The following is a 17,654-nucleotide window of genomic DNA, read 5'->3' as shown; positions in this document are numbered from 1 at the left end:
CAGGGAAGGTCACGTCACATCACCCACGCCTGGGGTCTCCATCGTAAAAAGATCACTAAACCAATCACCTGCCAGCACCGGCTTACACCCTCCAGGGCTAGGTGTTGCAAGGCTTTAGAAGCAAAACATGCGATCCACACCCTTAAAGTGCTCAGGACACAAGATGACCACACACAAAGGTGAGCAGGTCATGGGGACATGCCTGCTCTGGGAGGGCAAAGTAGGAGATCCCGGTAGAGAACTGGAGGAAGCGAGGGGCAGAGAGAAAGAAGAGGGGTGCAGGCTACCGGAGGGCAACAGGGCAAGGAGAAGGGGGCCCGAGCCCTGGGCACCCAGGACGCCTTGTGAGGGTGGAAGATTGCAGAAGTACATAGGGTGCAGACTTGGCGCACGCGGTCTGGTTATCCAGGGCCCCAGCCAGGGGCCAAATGTCCAAAACCTGAAAAATCCAGACTGTAGGAATACGCAGAACCAACCAAAGAAAAAGATTTTAAGCATCTGAACTAAGACCATGCACCATTGTCCTGCTTGGTCATTTGGGGTCACTTGTCAGTTCTTGCTCTGCTGTTTATGGTTTTGTGTATGTGTGTATCTTTCTGTGACAGGGCTTCACTATGCAATTCAAGCTGCCTTGAATTCACTTTGTAGCCCAGGCTGGCCTTCAACTTGCAGCAATCCTCCTGCCTCAGTCTCCCGAATGCTGGGATTACAAGTGTGCACCAGCACGCCCGGCAGTTCTTGATTTGCTATAAGCTTCACTAGACCCACCTAGAAGTAGTGGCCTTGGTATTACACTGGTTTAGGGCAGAGCTGAAACTGCAGAATCCAGTCTTCCTAAGAGATAGCCAGACAAAACTGAAGCCAAGTTGTAAAGTAAAAGTACTCTTTTTAAAACAACAAGGTAAAACAAGTCAGAGGCAAGAGACTAGGAGGCAGGCCACTGATAGCAAAAGGGACAAGAAGAGCCCCGAGAGGAAACAGCCCCAAAGTTTCCCAGGACAAAGAATGAGTTGCTAATTTGTTGTGCATCTACATGAAAAAGGCACAGAAAACTGGCACAGTAGTTATGATTTTACAGAAGGGAAGACTGAGGCCTAGAAAGTTTAAGAAGACAATAGAAATTCAAATCTAAATTCGATGGATCCAAGTACGATACTGTGCCAGTGTCACAAAAAGTAACGTTTAGCGAATCAGAAGCCAGAATCAAGCGTCATTTTATTTACAAAGACACACCAAGGCAGCCTGGGACCTAAGATGTGATCCATTACCTTTTAGAGAAGCACTTTTGCTCTTTAAAGGGGTCTTTTTTAATGTCTGCAAATTTCACTTCGGTGAGCATAAAATCCTTTCCCACTGCATGTAACACGTCCGGCCACAGTGGTGTAGACTTCCTGTGAGGTCTTTAGTCTAAGAACTCTTTCAGGCCTTCCTAGTGGTTTTCTCACTTTCTGGAAAATGTTTCCCAGGATACCCACTTGGAAATGGCCATTTCTTCCGAGGGCCCAGCCTCGGGACGTGGGTTTTACTGGGTTGAGAGGGTGCCATGCCTCTCTGAGGACTCATGGACAAGCTGTGGATGACACACTGATGAATGTTTTAGAAAATACAGATATTCCAAATTTTAGCAATGGAAAAAATGCTCAGCTTCGTATGTGTGTTTCTAAAATCATAACACCCAGCCTGCCGGCTGATGACTCAAGGGAAAGGCCTCTGTCTGCCAGAGCAGCAGCCTCCTGGCCTCCTCTGCTCCTTGGGGACCAAGCGGCTTCTTTCTGTTTGCCCACAGAGCCCCAACGCCTGCCCTTCTCCCTGAGTGCAGGACCCTAGCACTGCCACCAAGGCCTCTGGCTTCTGCCTGTAGGGGCAGCCTGTGGGTGCTGAGGCCTGAGGGACACAGGCAGGGCCCACAGGCGTTCACTGGGGATTTGGCCTTGATCACACTGATTCAGGTGAGGCTGGGGGACTCGTGGGTGAAATTTTCTAAGCAGACAGCAGGCTTCAGTGGAACAAGGTGCACAAATGGCGGTTGGGGGAAAGGTCTGTCTGGGGTTTATTCAGCCTCCGCCTTGACCTTTGGGATGTAGATTTCACGGTACAGACGGCTATAGCCACAGACCAGGGTAATCCTTTCATATGGTGGGGCATTCCCACATCAGGGGATATTTTTGCAATGAATCCTGCACAGAGAAAAAGGAAGAGAAAAACAGAAGGGCAGAGCTGGGTGACTCTTCCTTTCCTGGCTCTCTGGCTCACTTCCCCTTTTTGCCAGGGTGTCATCACAGCACGCTACCCTGAGAAGGCCGGGGGCGGGGGCAGTTTCTTTTGGGAAGTGTCACCTTGTGACCTAGACAGCCAAAGCGCAGGTGGAGCTGATTCCCCGCAGCAGGGCTTTGCGAATGAGGAGCTGCCTTGGAACCAACATGAAGAGAAGGAGGGAGGAGGAGTAAAGCCCACTCAGGAGCTCCAGGACTTGAATTAGATGAAGTGATTCTTTCCTTGTGGGGGGAGGAGAGGGAAAGACCTCTCCTGTGTTCTCAGTGCTGATGAGCAGGGAAAAGTTCAAACTATCTCAAAGAGCCAGAAGCTGCGAGACCCAGGCGTGGCTTTCTGAAAGTAAAAATTAATGAAAATGGGGTGGAGCAGAGACCTGAACACAAGGTCCGGTAGATGAAGTTTAACCGCCGGGAGGCTTTCTGACAACCTGGCCTGGGGGAATAGACTCCAGAGAGATGTTTTCCTGACCTTCCTGACCTTTCAGGTAGAAGCCCCAGCATGGGGGTGGGGAGTAGGGAGGAAAACAGGAAACTCCTCAGTGAGGAGGGCCAGCGGGGCCTAGCCTGGAGAAGCCTGCTTCCTCAGCAGCAGCCACAGCCAGGGACAAGGTTGGCACAGGCAGGGAAGGGGCTGCAGCAGCGCGGCGTGGGGCGAGGGCATGATTCTCTCACCTTTTCCTGCTTGCTGGCGGGTCTGCAGCCTCCCTCCCTCACTAACACTCCAGCTTTCCCTTCCAAAACCTGCACCTTTTCCCTCTGCCACGAGGCACTCGGAAAACAGCCTCTTAGCAATTTCCCTGCAAGATCTGCTGGTGTCAGCAGAAGAGAATTTGGCCCTTGGTGGAGAGAGGTGCTTAGATGAATTTCTCAGAGCTCAGCCCCAAGTCCTCTGCCCGGCACACGTCAGTGGGTGCCAACCTGCCACCGCCCGGCCAGAGTCACCAGGGCCCCGCACGCCTGCTGCAGAAGAGCTCCCCTAACCCAAATTCTCAGAACAGTTCACTGCCAGGGAAGTGGAAGACTTGGTGTGCTGAGTCAGTGTGTCCAGGATGTGGGCGGCACGGAGACAAAGAGGAAGCAGTGTCACCCGCTTAGTCAGGAGTGGCCCGGGGATTACAAACTCCATCTAATGACTCTTGGTTCCATGTGGCATCCGTCAGGAAGCCTTCTGGGCTTCAGCAAAGGCTCTGTCTCGTTAGGAGCAGGCCATTGTGGAGGTGCGAAGGAGTCCTCCGAGGGCAATAATGGCATTGATTCACGGAGCCTCGCGGCCAGCTGAGTGCTAGTTAAAGAGGGGCCTTGTTTCCTGCGGGAGGAAGCGCTGGCTGGGGCCCACGCCTGCTCTGAGTGAAGGACAGGACTCTGGCCTGCTCCTCTGTACCTGTCCCACCAGCCAGCCCCTTCATTCATTTTCTAAGCCCCACAGTGCCTTGGGTGCTTAGGGCCCAGCCCGGGCCCTGAACATTTAGCATTGTGCTTGGGGCAGGCAGCACCATGCCTGGCTGCCTTCCGCTTTCACACAGTGAGGACAGAATTTAAGAGAGAGCTCAGGAGACCGCAAGCACACAGCCGCACTCTTGGCATTACAGTGCTGCCTGCTGTCGGGGGAGAGACCTCGGTATTTACATGGCTTTCTGAAGCACTCACAAGTGTCTAAAGCCCACTTAGCATCTCTGATGCCACACGTTTCCCAGGTGGCAGGACTGATGTCATGTCATAAGACAGCCGAGTCATCTTGGGCAACTGACTTACCCTCTGTGCTGCCGTGTTCTCATTTGCACAATGGAAAAGAAATTATGGGGGGCACCACCTTCCCAGCCCGTTTCATTGTGAGACTGAATGGATTAATCTTTGTGGAGCCATTAGAAAAGTGTTAAATAAATCCATAACACCAGATTGGGACTCTCACCTGCGCAGCACAGATATCGAGAATCGGTAAGTCCCAGACCTACCCTGGCAGAGTCAGAGTCTTGAGCTCTCTCTCTATGACAAGGCAAGGCTGGTGCTTCCTAGCCCTCCACAGAGGAGGCAGAGCAGGCTTCACTGGGAGATCAGCTCCTGCTTTGCTGAGGATGCAGTGCGTTCCTCCATGGAGCAGCAGTGGAAATGGGCCATCTCCAAGAGGAGGGTGAATCCCAGCATCAGAGGGATGTGGGGTTCAAAGCCCGCCCCACCCCACCTCTGGAGGCTGGTGCCAGTCTTCACACCTGACTCCATAGGTTCTGTCCTCCCTTCTGAGGGATCAGTGCGCCCTTGTCTCCCTGAAGGAGGATACTGTCTGGAGCTCTCCTCTCGGGGCTGCTGGGTGACAGGGACAGAGGCGCAGGCAGTGGGCTGGGGGCACGCAAGACCCCTCGGGTGGCACAGTTGTGCAACCCAGCGTAACCCATAGGTGCTTACTTGCAGTCGTGCTTCTCGATTTCAAAGTGAGGGTTGAAGTTGAGGACAATCTTCTGGTTGGGCTCAGGGGCGTAAACAATCCACTCACAGTTCTGATGGGAGGGGTAGTCCTGGGGGTACCCCGGAGAGGTGATATAGCCGGCATCTTTGGAATTCAGGCGACCTCCACAGGGCGGGTCTGGAAGAGAAAGCAGGGACCCAAAGGGTTTCACATATGTCACAGCCTCTCCTCCACGCTGCCCCCCTTCCCTTTTCCTGCTCAGTGGCTGATGAGAACTATTTTACGGCTCGTCCATGGCAGGCTGGGAGACTAACCTACTTACTCATTCAGTGGAAGAGATTATTTCAGTTCATCTCTCCCCCTACCAGCAGCCCCCCATGCGAATATTCCAGAAAACAGTCATAAACATCCCCAATCACATGGTCTGAGATTATAGAGATGAGAACGCTGTACACTCCACCTGCCTCCCGCCTCTTCCTACCTCTCCTTCTCAGCCCGTCTTCCTCTCCTTCAACCCCCCATCTCTATCTTCATCTCATCAATCCTCCTTTCTTTTCACTGTCTCCCAACCCGGCCTGGCCCAGGAAGCCGGCGGTCAAGGCTCCAGGAACTGACAATCGTGGTTTTGTGGTGTGACCCATACACGAGCCTGGTAACAATTACACATGGTGCAAGGCAGCGCTTTCAGCATCGGGTCAGGATAGACTCTGGGGGGTGATTTCAGTCTTTTTTTTCTCCCCTCTCCCTCTCTTTTTAAGAAAGAAAAAAGCAAAATCCGCAAACATTTAATTCCATGTATACCTCAAATTTGATCTGTTATTTCATTATACACCCAGTGGAAAAATCTGCATGGGAGAAGCCACCTGATCCAAGCCCATAATCTCACAAAGGTGCTTTGTGGGGAGGGGACGCCGGTGTCTCTCCCACCTGTCACCGCCACCAGAGTGTGCTGCTGCTTTGTGCAGCCACATCAGCTACAGAGAAGGAGGTTGCGGGCAGGAGCCGGCCCCCCTCCCTGCAGAGCCTGGCTGGAGGTAAACAGCCTCCTGTGGGCCAGAAGGGAAGGGGCGACCTTCAAAGGCAGAAAAGGTGGGCGATGACATTTGAAAAATCTCATCTATTTGAGAGTGAAGTTCTGCGATCCCTAGCAGGGGTTCCTGGGAAGTGGGGGCTTTTGCTTAATACCACAGTTAGAACAGAGAGGCACAAGAGACATGGAAATATCCAGAAGCCTCTCGGAGGCCTTCCTGAACTGAGCGCGTCTCTTAGCATCAATCACGATTTAATATCGCCATCTGCATGGAGCAGCATGGGCCCCTGAATTATGTATGGCTGCTCAGCAGCTGCCCTCCAGGACGGGGTCTCTCTCCCGTGTTCCCTCTTTGAGGGAACGGGTCATGCATTTTTAACTCTACAGGTGCACTTTTCCATTCCCTGCGTCTGTTGGCATTACCGTCTTCCAGACCCCTCAGATTTCCCGCCTGACAGGCTTTAAATGCATAAATGATGGGCTCCCTGCACAACACGGTGACCAGGACACAAATCCACACAAGTAGCCTTTCCGGCCTGGAGCCTCCAAGACCTCTAACTGTGCTGTATTGAGCTGCCCAGAAACTAATGGATTCAGATGCAGGTCCATTTCTCACTGGGTGGAGAACAAAAGCAAGCCATTTCCTCAGGCTAACAGACACCACACCTAATGACCTGCACCTTCCCCAGGCCAGGACAGTGGCCCATGCCTCCCACCAGGCACAGCCAAAGCTTTCAGCCCTTCCCAGCGCTCATAGAACCCACCCACATTGGATACCCAGCTTCTCCAAGCTGGTCACATGGTGGACCATTGGCCCCATGTGAAAGGAGGCTGGGAGGGGCCCTCCGGGAACCAGAAATATGGGCACTTAGCAAAACTAGCAAAAGAAGGAATTTGCTACTGGGTCCAGCTGTTTTTCAGAAAACTGCATGCCTGCCACAGCCCCAGCCCAAACCATGCTTTTTGCCTGGGAACTCATCAGACGAAATTTGAGCTGAGCTCCTGGTTAGGAATCCTTATGGTTTCCACATCATCCACACTTTCTCCTTCTTTTCCCCACCCCTTCCCTGCTTCTCTCTCAGATTACTCTTGAAAGAAGAATTTGTCTCTCTCAATTCCCTGAACCCCAGGCTTAAGCTTTTAGTAATTAGACCAGGCATGGATCAGCAATGAAGACAGGAAACTTCCTCAGAGGGAAGAATCGCCTGTCATTTATACCAAAAAATTAAACAGCACAGTATATCCATACCATCAGTGATAGGTGACACTTTCTGTTGCTAAAAATTTACTTAACCAAAGGAAATCAGAGAGGGCTGTTTCTCTTTTTCTTGTTCTTTATCTGAAGAAAATCAGGGCACATTGAAATATTTGCAAACCCTTTAAAACATCTGCTTTGGTTGTGTGTGGTTAACTTTTTCAATACCCAAACATTTATAAACCCACATTCTTGTTTGGATTGGATTCACACTCAGAAACACACACAAACATAGATGTTGAACATACATCAATTACATATACAGATCAGTAATTCACACTGATTCGCACTCTCTCACGAAATATCACACATCATTTGCACAGACACATATCCACGAAGCTAAATATTAGAATTTTTATCCCTATTTTTCTTGGGGAGAACAGAATTCTTGAAAGGCATTGGTAAAAACTGTAAAGAAAACACATTCGATCCTTCAACATTTCCTCCTTGATAACTGATATTTCATGTGCAGTGTTGGGGGTCCTTCACTTCTAGGTCAAAACACACTCCAACAGAAATGTGCTAAAATTTCTCAAGAGCTGCACCATCCAGTGCGTTGGAGGCCTTTATTTTGTTTCAAACCGAGCCTCATTGAATGCTTTGTGTCCATTTCAGGGGAGTCTAGCCAACCCAAAGGAGAGTTGAACTCAAGGGCAAACCCCTTAAGGCCAATCTTCTTATAGAGAGGAAATTGACCCTGTTAAGTGGAGCTACTGAGCCTGTTTGGTGAGTTCACAAGGGACCTCATTCTCCAACGGTTTTGTGAATACCTTTCACCTGGGGCAAATTCAGTTCCCAAAGAGAAGCAGCAAAATGCATAAACACAGCCTCCAATGTCCAGAGCTCTTTCCTTCTTCACCCAGCGATGAACCAGTTCACGAAGGGGACATTGGTTACGTGGAGGCCCAAAGGTGCCAGGGCCCCTTGGAACACCTCTAGGTATAACTTGGAAGAAAGAGGACACTGAGTTCTAAAGTCAGAATGTTTTGATTTCCTTGTAATGACTATTTAGTTTTTATTTGAACTATGAAATATGAAATTATGTTGAAATCTTTAAGTCAGCCCTGCGCCCAGGTGTCCTAACCAACCTCTGATGCGGCCTTTGGGCCTAGAAAGGGAAAGGGACTTTGCGTGTATTCACCTAGAAACTCACCCACTTTAAGATAGATGGCTGGTTCCTTGGTAATACTTGAGCTTTAGGAATTATTAAGAAAAAGTAAAAGAAGAGCTCTTGTATCTGGTCTGCCTTCTAGGAAAATTTAATTGGAGTTGTTTTAAAGAAACTCAGCCTGGCCCGAAATTGACAATATTTGTGAAACTCCAGCCTGTCTGAGGACTTTGAAATAATCAGAGTTACAGTGCTTACTTCACAACAGCTAGAGCTGTGTGAAGAACAATCAGATCCTCTGGATTGGCTGAACTGAAGGCCATGCCAGGAACCCGTAGTGATTGGCTGGATGTGGGGCTAGGTAAGGGCATGGTCAAACACAGGTGTACAGTGGTCAGCAGGATGGATACCAGGAAAGGGAAGCCTGACCAGCCAAGAGAGGGGGACATATGGTTCTTGGCTCAGTGGGTCCTTTTGGGTAAGAGCTTTGCATTCCGTAACTCAACGAGTGAACTGCATTAGGTAACTGGCAAAAAATGTTTTTTCTTAGTTGTCCCTTTTTCCCCTCTTGGTCAAAACTACCCAGAGCTCCAATGTACAAGGCGGATGGAAGCAGACCACCTCCTGATGCCCAAGTCACGCAGTATCTCCTCCCTCCCAGTATCTCCTCCCTTCTCCCTCAGTCTTCTCCGCTAGTGTTTCAGGGCCTCCTGGAACTTGGTTTGAAGCCCACTGAGTTGTTCTGTTTCTTAAAATGCCATGGGGAAAAGAGCTAGCGGAAGGACTGGGAGACACCTCTTTCTTGTATGTTATGATTGCTCTGCTCTGATTTTAGTTAAATGTGGTCAGTCTGCATTGGGCGAGCATCCTCCTCCTGACACATACTCAGGGTGGCAATGGTAGCTGCCCAACGCCTGAGCAATCACTCTCATCACATAGGCACCTCCTCGCTTGACATCATCAGTCTTAGGATGTTTTGAGAATGAGACCCTACTCTCCTAACTTGAGGGAGTGTGACTTAGTGAGGAGTTCAGGGGTACAGTACCCCTGGGGGGCATTTGGTAGAGAAAGGCACTCTCTTGAAGATAATACATTTCATTTATAGTTTATTCTTTGTCTACAGCATATTCCCATCCTGTTCTATTTTCACAATAGTTTTCCCTAATCACCAATAGCAAGGTCAAAAAGGAACTCTTCTCCTTACTGTCATGTGTGTGTACCTAGTACCCACAACGAGTGCATTCAGGATGCCTGACAAACAGGTACGAATGCAGTTAAATTTAAAAAATAAAAGAGAGACACTGGCTGTCATTCATTCCTCCAGGATAGTTGGCTAGAAGTAGCATAGGGTGAGAGTCAAGAAGCCTGGTAATCAAGTCTACAGCTGGAAAGTCTGGTGACCCGGGTAGGTTAGCAAGGGATTTGGAACCTTTTTTTTTTTTTTTTTTTTTTTCTTTTTGGCTCACTTATAAAATAAGAGGGGTGATCTAAAAGGCAAGTTCTAGTTCTGAAATTCAAAGTCTACTAGGTAGGGGAAAAACTCTAATATCCCATAGACAGATCCAAAGCCTCAAAAGTTTCTCTTTCCTCCTGGACAGCAAGACATTTTATCCCATCTTACTTGGTTGCTGAGCCTGACACCAAACTCTAGGATCCTCAGATGAACGTCCGTCTTGCGTAATGAGAGTTTAAATGTCCCTTTTAATCACATTGGCTCTACTGACGTGAGTTGCTTTTCTTAACGGAGCCTGTGGCCTCACTTATAAATATTATGAATACGCAGCTCTGTGTGGGAGTGTGTCAACAAAAGAAAGACCAAAAGGAGTTTCTTCCAATCCCTCCCTCAGATCATCTAAGTCCTTTGCTCAGGATTTTAACCAAACTCTGCTCACCAGCCCAAGATTAGCTGCTTTTGAAGAGTTATTTCTGTGAGCTGAGGCTGGATGTTGTTTTATTCAAAGCAACTTCAGCTTGTCACAAGACAGTCTCATAAAATCCGTATCTTGGCTTAAACTGGGCAGAAATGATCCAATCCATCAGCCAGGAATGTGTCTGTTTGACCACTTCCTAGGGCGACTAGGAAGGGACGCAATCTATTCAGTTTATGGGGCCAGGTGGCAGTGAGTGATGCAGTCCTGAAGGCACAGCAAATGGGAATCCCTATGAACTTTTCCACCGATAAAGTTCAAAATCTGAATAAAAGAACCATTTGGGAGGGGAGAGAGCAGAAGAGGGAGCTGTGCATGTATGTGCGTGGAAAGGTGTAAGGCCTGAAGCACGCTCTCTCCTCTCCCACCCCTCCAACAAATTGGTCAAGCACACAACCGGAAATGGGGTCTGGAAATAAGGCTTTTTGAACATCTCTTTCCCTCAATCTGGATTCTAAAAATGGACCCTCATTTAATTGGTAAAATGTAAGTTTGATGTGATTACCTTCTCTGACCTCGAATCATGCCACCTGTGGTAACCTTGTTATTTGTCATCTTATATCATAAACAAATGCAATTCCAATAGGGCAGCGGATATAATATCATTAGTTGATATTTATGTCCACTCTTTTCCAGCCCTCTTTGCAAATGCAATTTTGATGCCATTGATGAGAGATCTGGGATTACAATTCCTGACCATTTGGACAGACATTTGGGGAAGGAAACAGAAGAAGAATAATTTTGAGGTCTCTCCAAAAGCCAAAGGAGAAAGAAAGGTAACAGAATACATTTTTTCCTCCCATTTATTTTGATTAACTAAAAGCTCATGCTGAAACATCAATGGCTCCCCATTGGTAAGCGCATGAAACCCAAACCCCTTGGCCTCACAATCTGGGCCTTGCACTGGGCTATTACTGCTAAATTTATTTGCGATTATTCCCAACTACACACTCTAAACTGCGGCTTCTGGGTGTTCTCCAAATAACTCAGTGTCTAAGTGCTTGTTCTTCCCTTTCTCTTCCCGGTGTGCTCTTCCTGTGCTCTAGACCCCCCCTCCCACACCCTGCCCTTACTGTACCCTATTTTGGAGGCACTGGAGTACCTGTTCTCTCTGCAGATCTCTAAGGCTGGAGCCCTTCATATGAGTCTTCTGAGGAGCCTGGGCATGCTTAGTGGCCTGTCCACGTGATGACCACCGAGCAGCTCGAGGGCTCAACTCCTCTCTGAGCCATCTTTGGCAAAGCTTAAGGGACTCAAACCCAAAGCCCTTCCCCAAAGTCAGATTCAGTGAGAGATGATGAGTTAATAATCAACTAAGAAGGTCTAAAGTCACACCAAAAACATCACTAGATGTCACAAAATCTGAGTTTATCACAGATTACTCTGCTTCTCTAGCTACGCCCTGCCCTGCTCTCCTCACCCATTGCTGTAATTACATGGAAATGCCTGCTTCGTGGTGAAGTGAGGGTTTAAAGAACTCATCTGGGGTAATAACATGTAGGCATCAGTCAAGGTGGGCTAAGTGTGCATCCTACCCTCAGAATACGTTCAGGGGATGTGCATATTTTAATTCTAGTGATGGTGAAATTAATTGATCTAAGAGGCTTTGCTTTGTTGCTTCTCACTCCCTAAGGGGAGCTCTGTTTGTTGTCAGTGGCATCGGGAGGGCGCAGACTATGACTCCATCCCTGAATCACTCACTGGCACTGCGTTTTCTCCTACGTGGCTTCAGCTCACCTCACTCTGCCCAGTCCTCGCCTCCCCCTATCTCTGGCCCCTCATATGCCTTTGGGGCACATCTGTTTTATTTTCCCCCTTTAGCCGAGCAATTATTATTGTTCAGTCCAGTAATTTGCAATTCCCTTTATCTTCTCCACTGAAAGACTCTCCAGAACCTCACCCTGGTTATCAGAACATCTCTGGAGGCAGGGAACAGGGTGCCCGGGACGCATGCATGCACTGCGCCGGCCAGCAGCTCATCCAAGGCCAACTACCAGGAGAGCTTAGCTTTTGTTATTTCCTCCCCTTCCCTTCTTCCTGGATTAGATCATGACTCTTTTATGAAGACCCAGAGGGAAATGGGATTATTAAGAGTCTTGCTGGGTAAAAGCTATTTTGTCTTTCTGACGGCTTTTTTGAGTTCAGCTGCTGAGGGGCCTTAACTGGAGAGTAGAAGTTATTACAGAGAGGGCCTTAAACACAGCGCTCCCTGCTGAGCACACTTTCAGGGATGAAGGATGGAAGGGGAGGAAAAAGAACAGAAAGAAGAAAGACTAAAAAAAAAAAAAAAAGCAGAGGCGAGAACATGGAAAACAGAACAGGAGGAAAAAACGTAAAGGGGAGACATAAATCTAAGATGTGAACCAGTGGAGATTATTCGCCTGTGAAAAGCAGTGTGGCGAGAGATAATCTGGTACTTAGGAAACACAGGCAAAGGTTTAGTAGGGGGAAGAGCTGGGAATTAATTATTATTTACATATTGGCCCCCCAATCTCATAAAAATAAAATACGCTTCCCACAGTGGTTAGAGTGAGCTCTCTACACTCATCAGATGGTGAACCCTAGGAAAGTTTAAATGACTTCAAGATGAGCCTCATGTGACAAACAGTAGTCTATGTCATCTAATATAGCATGGCGACCCTCAGGGCTAAGTGTGATGGAACACATTTTACAGGTAAGGAAAACTGAGGCACAGATTCTGGATTAGGAGAGCCCCTGGTTTATAGAGCTGGCGAGTGGCTGATGGACCTCAAACCCAGACAGTGCACCCGCCCTCTCCCCCACCATCATTTCTCAGTGACGGGCAAACTTATTTGCTGGCATTTTTTAAAGGAAAGACAAACATTTTTGCCAGTTTGAAAATCCTTTTCCCCTGCCCGTGCCAGTCAGCCGCAGGCTTGAACAATGAGGGATGTGTTCAGGGCTGGGCGGCAGCAGGCTGGAAGCACTTAACACCTTCTGCACTGCCCGCACACCACCGCTCCTTGCCATTCCTGCCCTCTTTCCCCTGTTGGGGGGAACCCCAGGCAAGGGAGGATTGGGGGAGCAAGGATGTGAGAGGAGGGTGCAAAGGGTTTCCTGATCGAAAATCAAGTCTCACATCAGGGGCTCTTTGTTAACACGGTGTCTCCTTTCTTCTCAAGCCCTCTTCCCTCTCCTAAATGCCACACCGTTATTGTTCTACTGGATAGAAACAGCGTTTTCAGAAAGGGGGGATTTATTTTTACAGCACAGCTGGTCTGCCAAAGGTCACATAATTTGGCAATGTTCCCAGTGGTTAAAAATTAATTTCTCCTTATTAATACAACCACAGTCCCATAGGATGGGAGCTCAGTCTTATCTAAACTTGACAGCTTCCTAAACCTTTAGAAGAAGCTTTCTCCTGGAGGGCTGGCCACGATACAAGGCCAGTATGTCCTGGAACACGACCCCACTGAATCCTCTTAGCCAATGAAACCATGAAGGCCTCAGCCACTTCTCACGAAAGCAACTAAAGCTTGGAAAAATGCTGCAGGGGCCCCACAAAAAACTTCTGGGACACCTTTCAGGAATGGGTGAAGCATCTTCATTAAAAAAAAATGAACAGCTAGGTCCTTACCTGTAAAGCCAGTACAGTGGCTACGTCTGAGGATGAGAAGGCACATCAGCCACGCAAGGTGGGTGCCTCGTCTGGCAAACCATGGCCCGATGATGACAAAGTACCTCAAGATGGGAAAGGCCTTCCACTGACTACGGCCCAGACGCCATTTTGTAAATCCTCCCTGCACAGCACCAGAGACTACATGTGCTATGCTTGTCAGCACGCAAAATCACAGCAAACTGAGTTGTTCTAATTAGCTTTTATTTGTGATTCATGGACCAGACAACATAGTATTCTGAAACATTAGAGTGAGATTCCTCTGAGCAGACGAAGTGGGCTAAGAGTACACACAAGAGGGCTGGAGGCGCAGAAAGTGGGTTGGCAGGTTTAAACTTACTTTCCTTTCAGGATTAAGGTGGTGGGGACTTCCTTGGGATACTGGCTTAGGTAAACTGCCCCTTTTCATGGGTTGCTGTGACTGTCCCGGTATTTTTTTTTTTTTTTAAACTGGCCTGTGTTAGAGATGGGTCGGTTCCATGACACCCAGCACCCAGCACCAGATTCCATTCTGGTGTGGCTTGGTTTGCTGAGGCCTAGCACAGAAGGCTGGTCCAACACAATGGCCCAGAAATTTTATGTAGTGTGATTTTTGTTCTTTTTTTTTTTTTTTTTTTTTTTACAAGGGAAACAAAGCTCAAATGGCCCCTAACGTATTTCCAAACTGGTTCTTTGGAATTATGCTTCCTGTAACCTTTGTACCCATGACCCTGGCTTTTGAATTCTGTCATCTCAGAATTGTCCCACAATGGGACCACCTCTGGGTGGATCTAGTCTTTTGATTGCTTTAACTAAGGGCTATCTTCCAGAGTTCTCAGAACCATCCAGTCTAGGTGTCTCCCTCCCTTCTGACCCAGACTTCCAGTGTTTGCATTCCTGCCTCATTGCCTATGAATTGGCATTTGTATTCCTGGCATTTACTCCGCCTCAAAGGTAGGAACCGGTCTCTGGGGAGCCGACTTTGGACAGCACGTTTCACAGCGGGGGAGCCAGGAGCCATTGGATAGACAGCAGGAGTCCTGTCTGGGAGAGCTCTAGCCACAATAGCTTTCCAGTCCTGCGTTTGCCACTTGGGTACTCTGTGGCTCTCTGTGTGAGGCTCTGTGGGTGACAGAAAACTTCAACCCCAGGTCCCCCTGCGGGGCATTCACAATTCAACCAGGGTGTGGGCTTGGACAAGCTGGGGCCTGCCCAGAGCCGTGCGGGGACCTCTCCCCACCCCACTGCTTGAACTGTGTGTTGTGTTGGCAAAGGGCCAAAGAAGTCTTCTCCACCTCCAGTGCCTGCTTCTGGGAGAAAGTTTAGTGGGCACTTACTTAACGTGCACAGGAGACCGGTGCCCAGAGCCCAGGGAAGGCTGTCTGTAAAGAATCTAAGCTTTTACTGTTTTACTTGCACATTATGCCATCCCACATTTTGGGGAGAGATGCTAAATGAAACACTCTGCAAACCCCTATCCTGGCGCCTAGATGGTCCCTGAGTCTCCTTCAGGATTTGTTTGAACCTGGACCAGTCTCCCACAGCCAATTTACACCTCTTATCTGATCAGCCAGTCCCGACGGAAGGCTGAATTGACTGAGTCAGTCCGTGTCCATGGCAATGGTGTTACAGCCCAGCACAGATCAAAGGGAGGAAGGGGGAGACAGTGGCTGGGTCTGGGTTCCTTGGGGCCCGAGCAGTGTGTCCAGGAGGTGGGGACATTAGGGCTGGAGCAGTCGCTGTCTGAAGAACTCATTGTCGAATCCCAGTGATTTCCTGAGCAAACCCCAGCCCCCCGGTGGATCCTGATTATCGGGTAAAGGGGAGTTCGGGCCGGTGGCTGCCGCCGAGTGGCTAGCGCCAGGGGGCTCCCTGCGTCTGAAACCGAAAGCTTAGAGGCGGAGGGCGGGGGCCGGCGGCGTGCACATGCAAGCGCCCGCCCCCTACCTTTGCAGAAGAAACGCAGCCGCAGCCGCAGAAGCTGCAGCACAGATGGGCGGGATCCCCTAAACTTGGGTGCAGAGCTGATTCTCCCCACCACGCCCAGGTTATTCCCAGAGGGGAGACGATCCATTCCATCCCCCTTCCTTCCTCGCCTGGGCTGTAGTTCTCCCGGGCCCCCCACCCAGCCGCCGGACGCCTAGGACCCGGAGGGAAAGACCTGGGTGCAGCCACCCGCGGCGGGGCGGGGGTTTAGTCACCGCACACCTCGCCTCTGCCAACTTGCATTGAGATTCAGAAGAAATCAGCCAGTGAAAATGAAGCACGGGCCGTAAATGCTGTTTCGCTTTCTCTCGCGCGGAAAAGCAAAATGGGAGGGGGGGGGCGGGCTGGGAGGCGGGGGACCTCGCCGCGGACCGCAGAGCTGCAGCCGCGCAGAACTTCCCAGCCTCGGGCGGGGGAGGAAACGCCGCAGGCTTCCTCCCGGGGGTGTCCTCAGCCGGGGGAAGGCGGGGGCAAGCCAACTTGGCGGAGGCTCGAGCCTCGGTTTTGCTTTCGCTGGGAATATTTTTTGCCTAATAGAATGTTTATGGATTGCTCAGCTCTGTTTCTGCTGCGTCGCCCAAACAAATCGATGCGGCGTTAGGGACGGCGCTGGGGGTGGGGTGGGAGCGGGGACTGGGGCCGGGGCCCCGCGTGCCCACCACGTGGAAGCCGCGCCGCGTGCTCTTCACCTGTTCTGCGCGCGCGGGCGCTCGGGGCGCACAGCTTCCCGAGCCCGTGCCAGTAGCGCGCGCCCCGGTGGGCTGCGCAGCCCGGCTCCTGGCCGCCTCTCTCCGGCCTCGGCTTTGAAATCCCACCCGGCTTCCCGCCGCTCAGCTAGGCTGGCCTGGGAGGTTCGGCCGCCGGCCCCAGCCCCTCAGCGCCCGCCCTCTCGGGGCTGCGGCGAGCTTGCGGCGCACAGCGGCGAGCGGGGCAGGAGGGGGCGCTCGGAGCGGGACCTGCAGCCGCCGCGAGTCCCCAAGCCCCGGGACAGGCGGCCGCGCTGCAACCTGGCGAGGTGCCCGGGCGACCAGAGGGGCACCCGGGTGCGCGGCGCCGAAGCGGCCTCCCAGACGCCCGCCATCGCCATCGGTCGCGTGCCGGGACCTCGGATTATTTTCTTAGGTGCTCTCCGGCGCGCATCTTTCTCCCGCTTTTCCCAGATTCCTTTTCTCAGTGGGCCCTCCCGCCTCTGCGGCGGCTGGGCTGACACCCCTCCTAGCTGGTGCACACCGGTGAGTCAGAGGTCTACCGTGGCCTCGCCCTTTGCCACCCATAACCAGATCCCTGGGTGCCAGTTAGTTGCCCTGGCTGAAAGCCTGAACAGCCAATGGCCTGCGATCACCCTGGGGCGGCTGGAAGTATTTACTCTGGCTGGGGAGGCCCCGGCCCCAGGTCCCACCCTGAAGCCGCTCCCGGCCTCCTAGAGAGTGACCTGCCACGCACCGCGCGCTCCGGCTCTTCTGGAAGTGACGCAGCGCGGCCAGGGGGTGCGAGGGGAGGGGGCTCTACAGAGAACGCGGGAGGCAGGTGGCTGAGCGGGAGTGGGTCCGATCGGTGTCGCACACACGCATTCCACGCTGCCCAAAGACAGATGTGTGAACATCTGGGGTAGGAGCTGTCCCCGAGTATTCACAATCTCTCCCGCTCTGTTCAGCATAGGCAACCTGAAGTGCGTCTATGTGGGCATGTGGGTGTGTAGTGTGTGTGCTAGTGTGCGCGCACTCGCGTGCCGGGGCCTACTGGTGTCCGCGCCTGAATACATAATACCGTGGGCATTCTCACGGCGCGCGTGCCCGCGCGCGCACACAGAGCAAATTGCACAAACATACATAATTTATAAAGCATCCAGGTCTGTGAGAGGTAATTTAATTTCTCTTCGGGCCAGGAATTTAGAATTAAGGCCAGAAGGAATGGGAGGCCCAGAAAAATCTCCCCAAGTGGGACCTGGAACCATCCCCTTGGACAGGATTTGCGGCTGTCAGGAGACCAGTTATGGTAGGGAAGGAGAAGCGAAGAGCTGGATCTGGGTGCCCAAGGCAGTCCTCAGTCTTGTGTTT

The 17,654-nt window shown here is 50.8% G+C and overlaps 1 protein-coding gene across 8 annotated transcripts in view; it reads right to left on the bottom strand.

The window, feature by feature from the left end:
• Positions 1 to 17,654, bottom strand: part of Nrp2 (neuropilin 2) — a 107,887-nt gene that overhangs the window by 88,185 nt on the left and 2,048 nt on the right. For all 8 annotated transcript variants that reach the window (XM_013157539.3, XM_013157537.3, XM_005005760.4 and 5 more), the window contains exon 2: positions 4,674 to 4,851. In XM_013157539.3, the coding sequence (XP_013012993.2) occupies positions 4,674 to 4,851 (178 nt within the window). The remainder of the gene's footprint in view (positions 1 to 4,673; positions 4,852 to 17,654) is intronic.

The sequence above is a fragment of the Cavia porcellus genome, unplaced genomic scaffold (assembly GCF_034190915.1).
Source record: "Cavia porcellus strain 051 isolate PalLab524CR breed Dunkin Hartley unplaced genomic scaffold, mCavPor4.1 scaffold_26, whole genome shotgun sequence".
Taxonomy (NCBI): Eukaryota; Metazoa; Chordata; class Mammalia; order Rodentia; family Caviidae; genus Cavia; species Cavia porcellus.
Note: the sequence above shows the minus strand (reverse complement) of the source record. Positions and strands in the feature narration are given on the sequence as shown.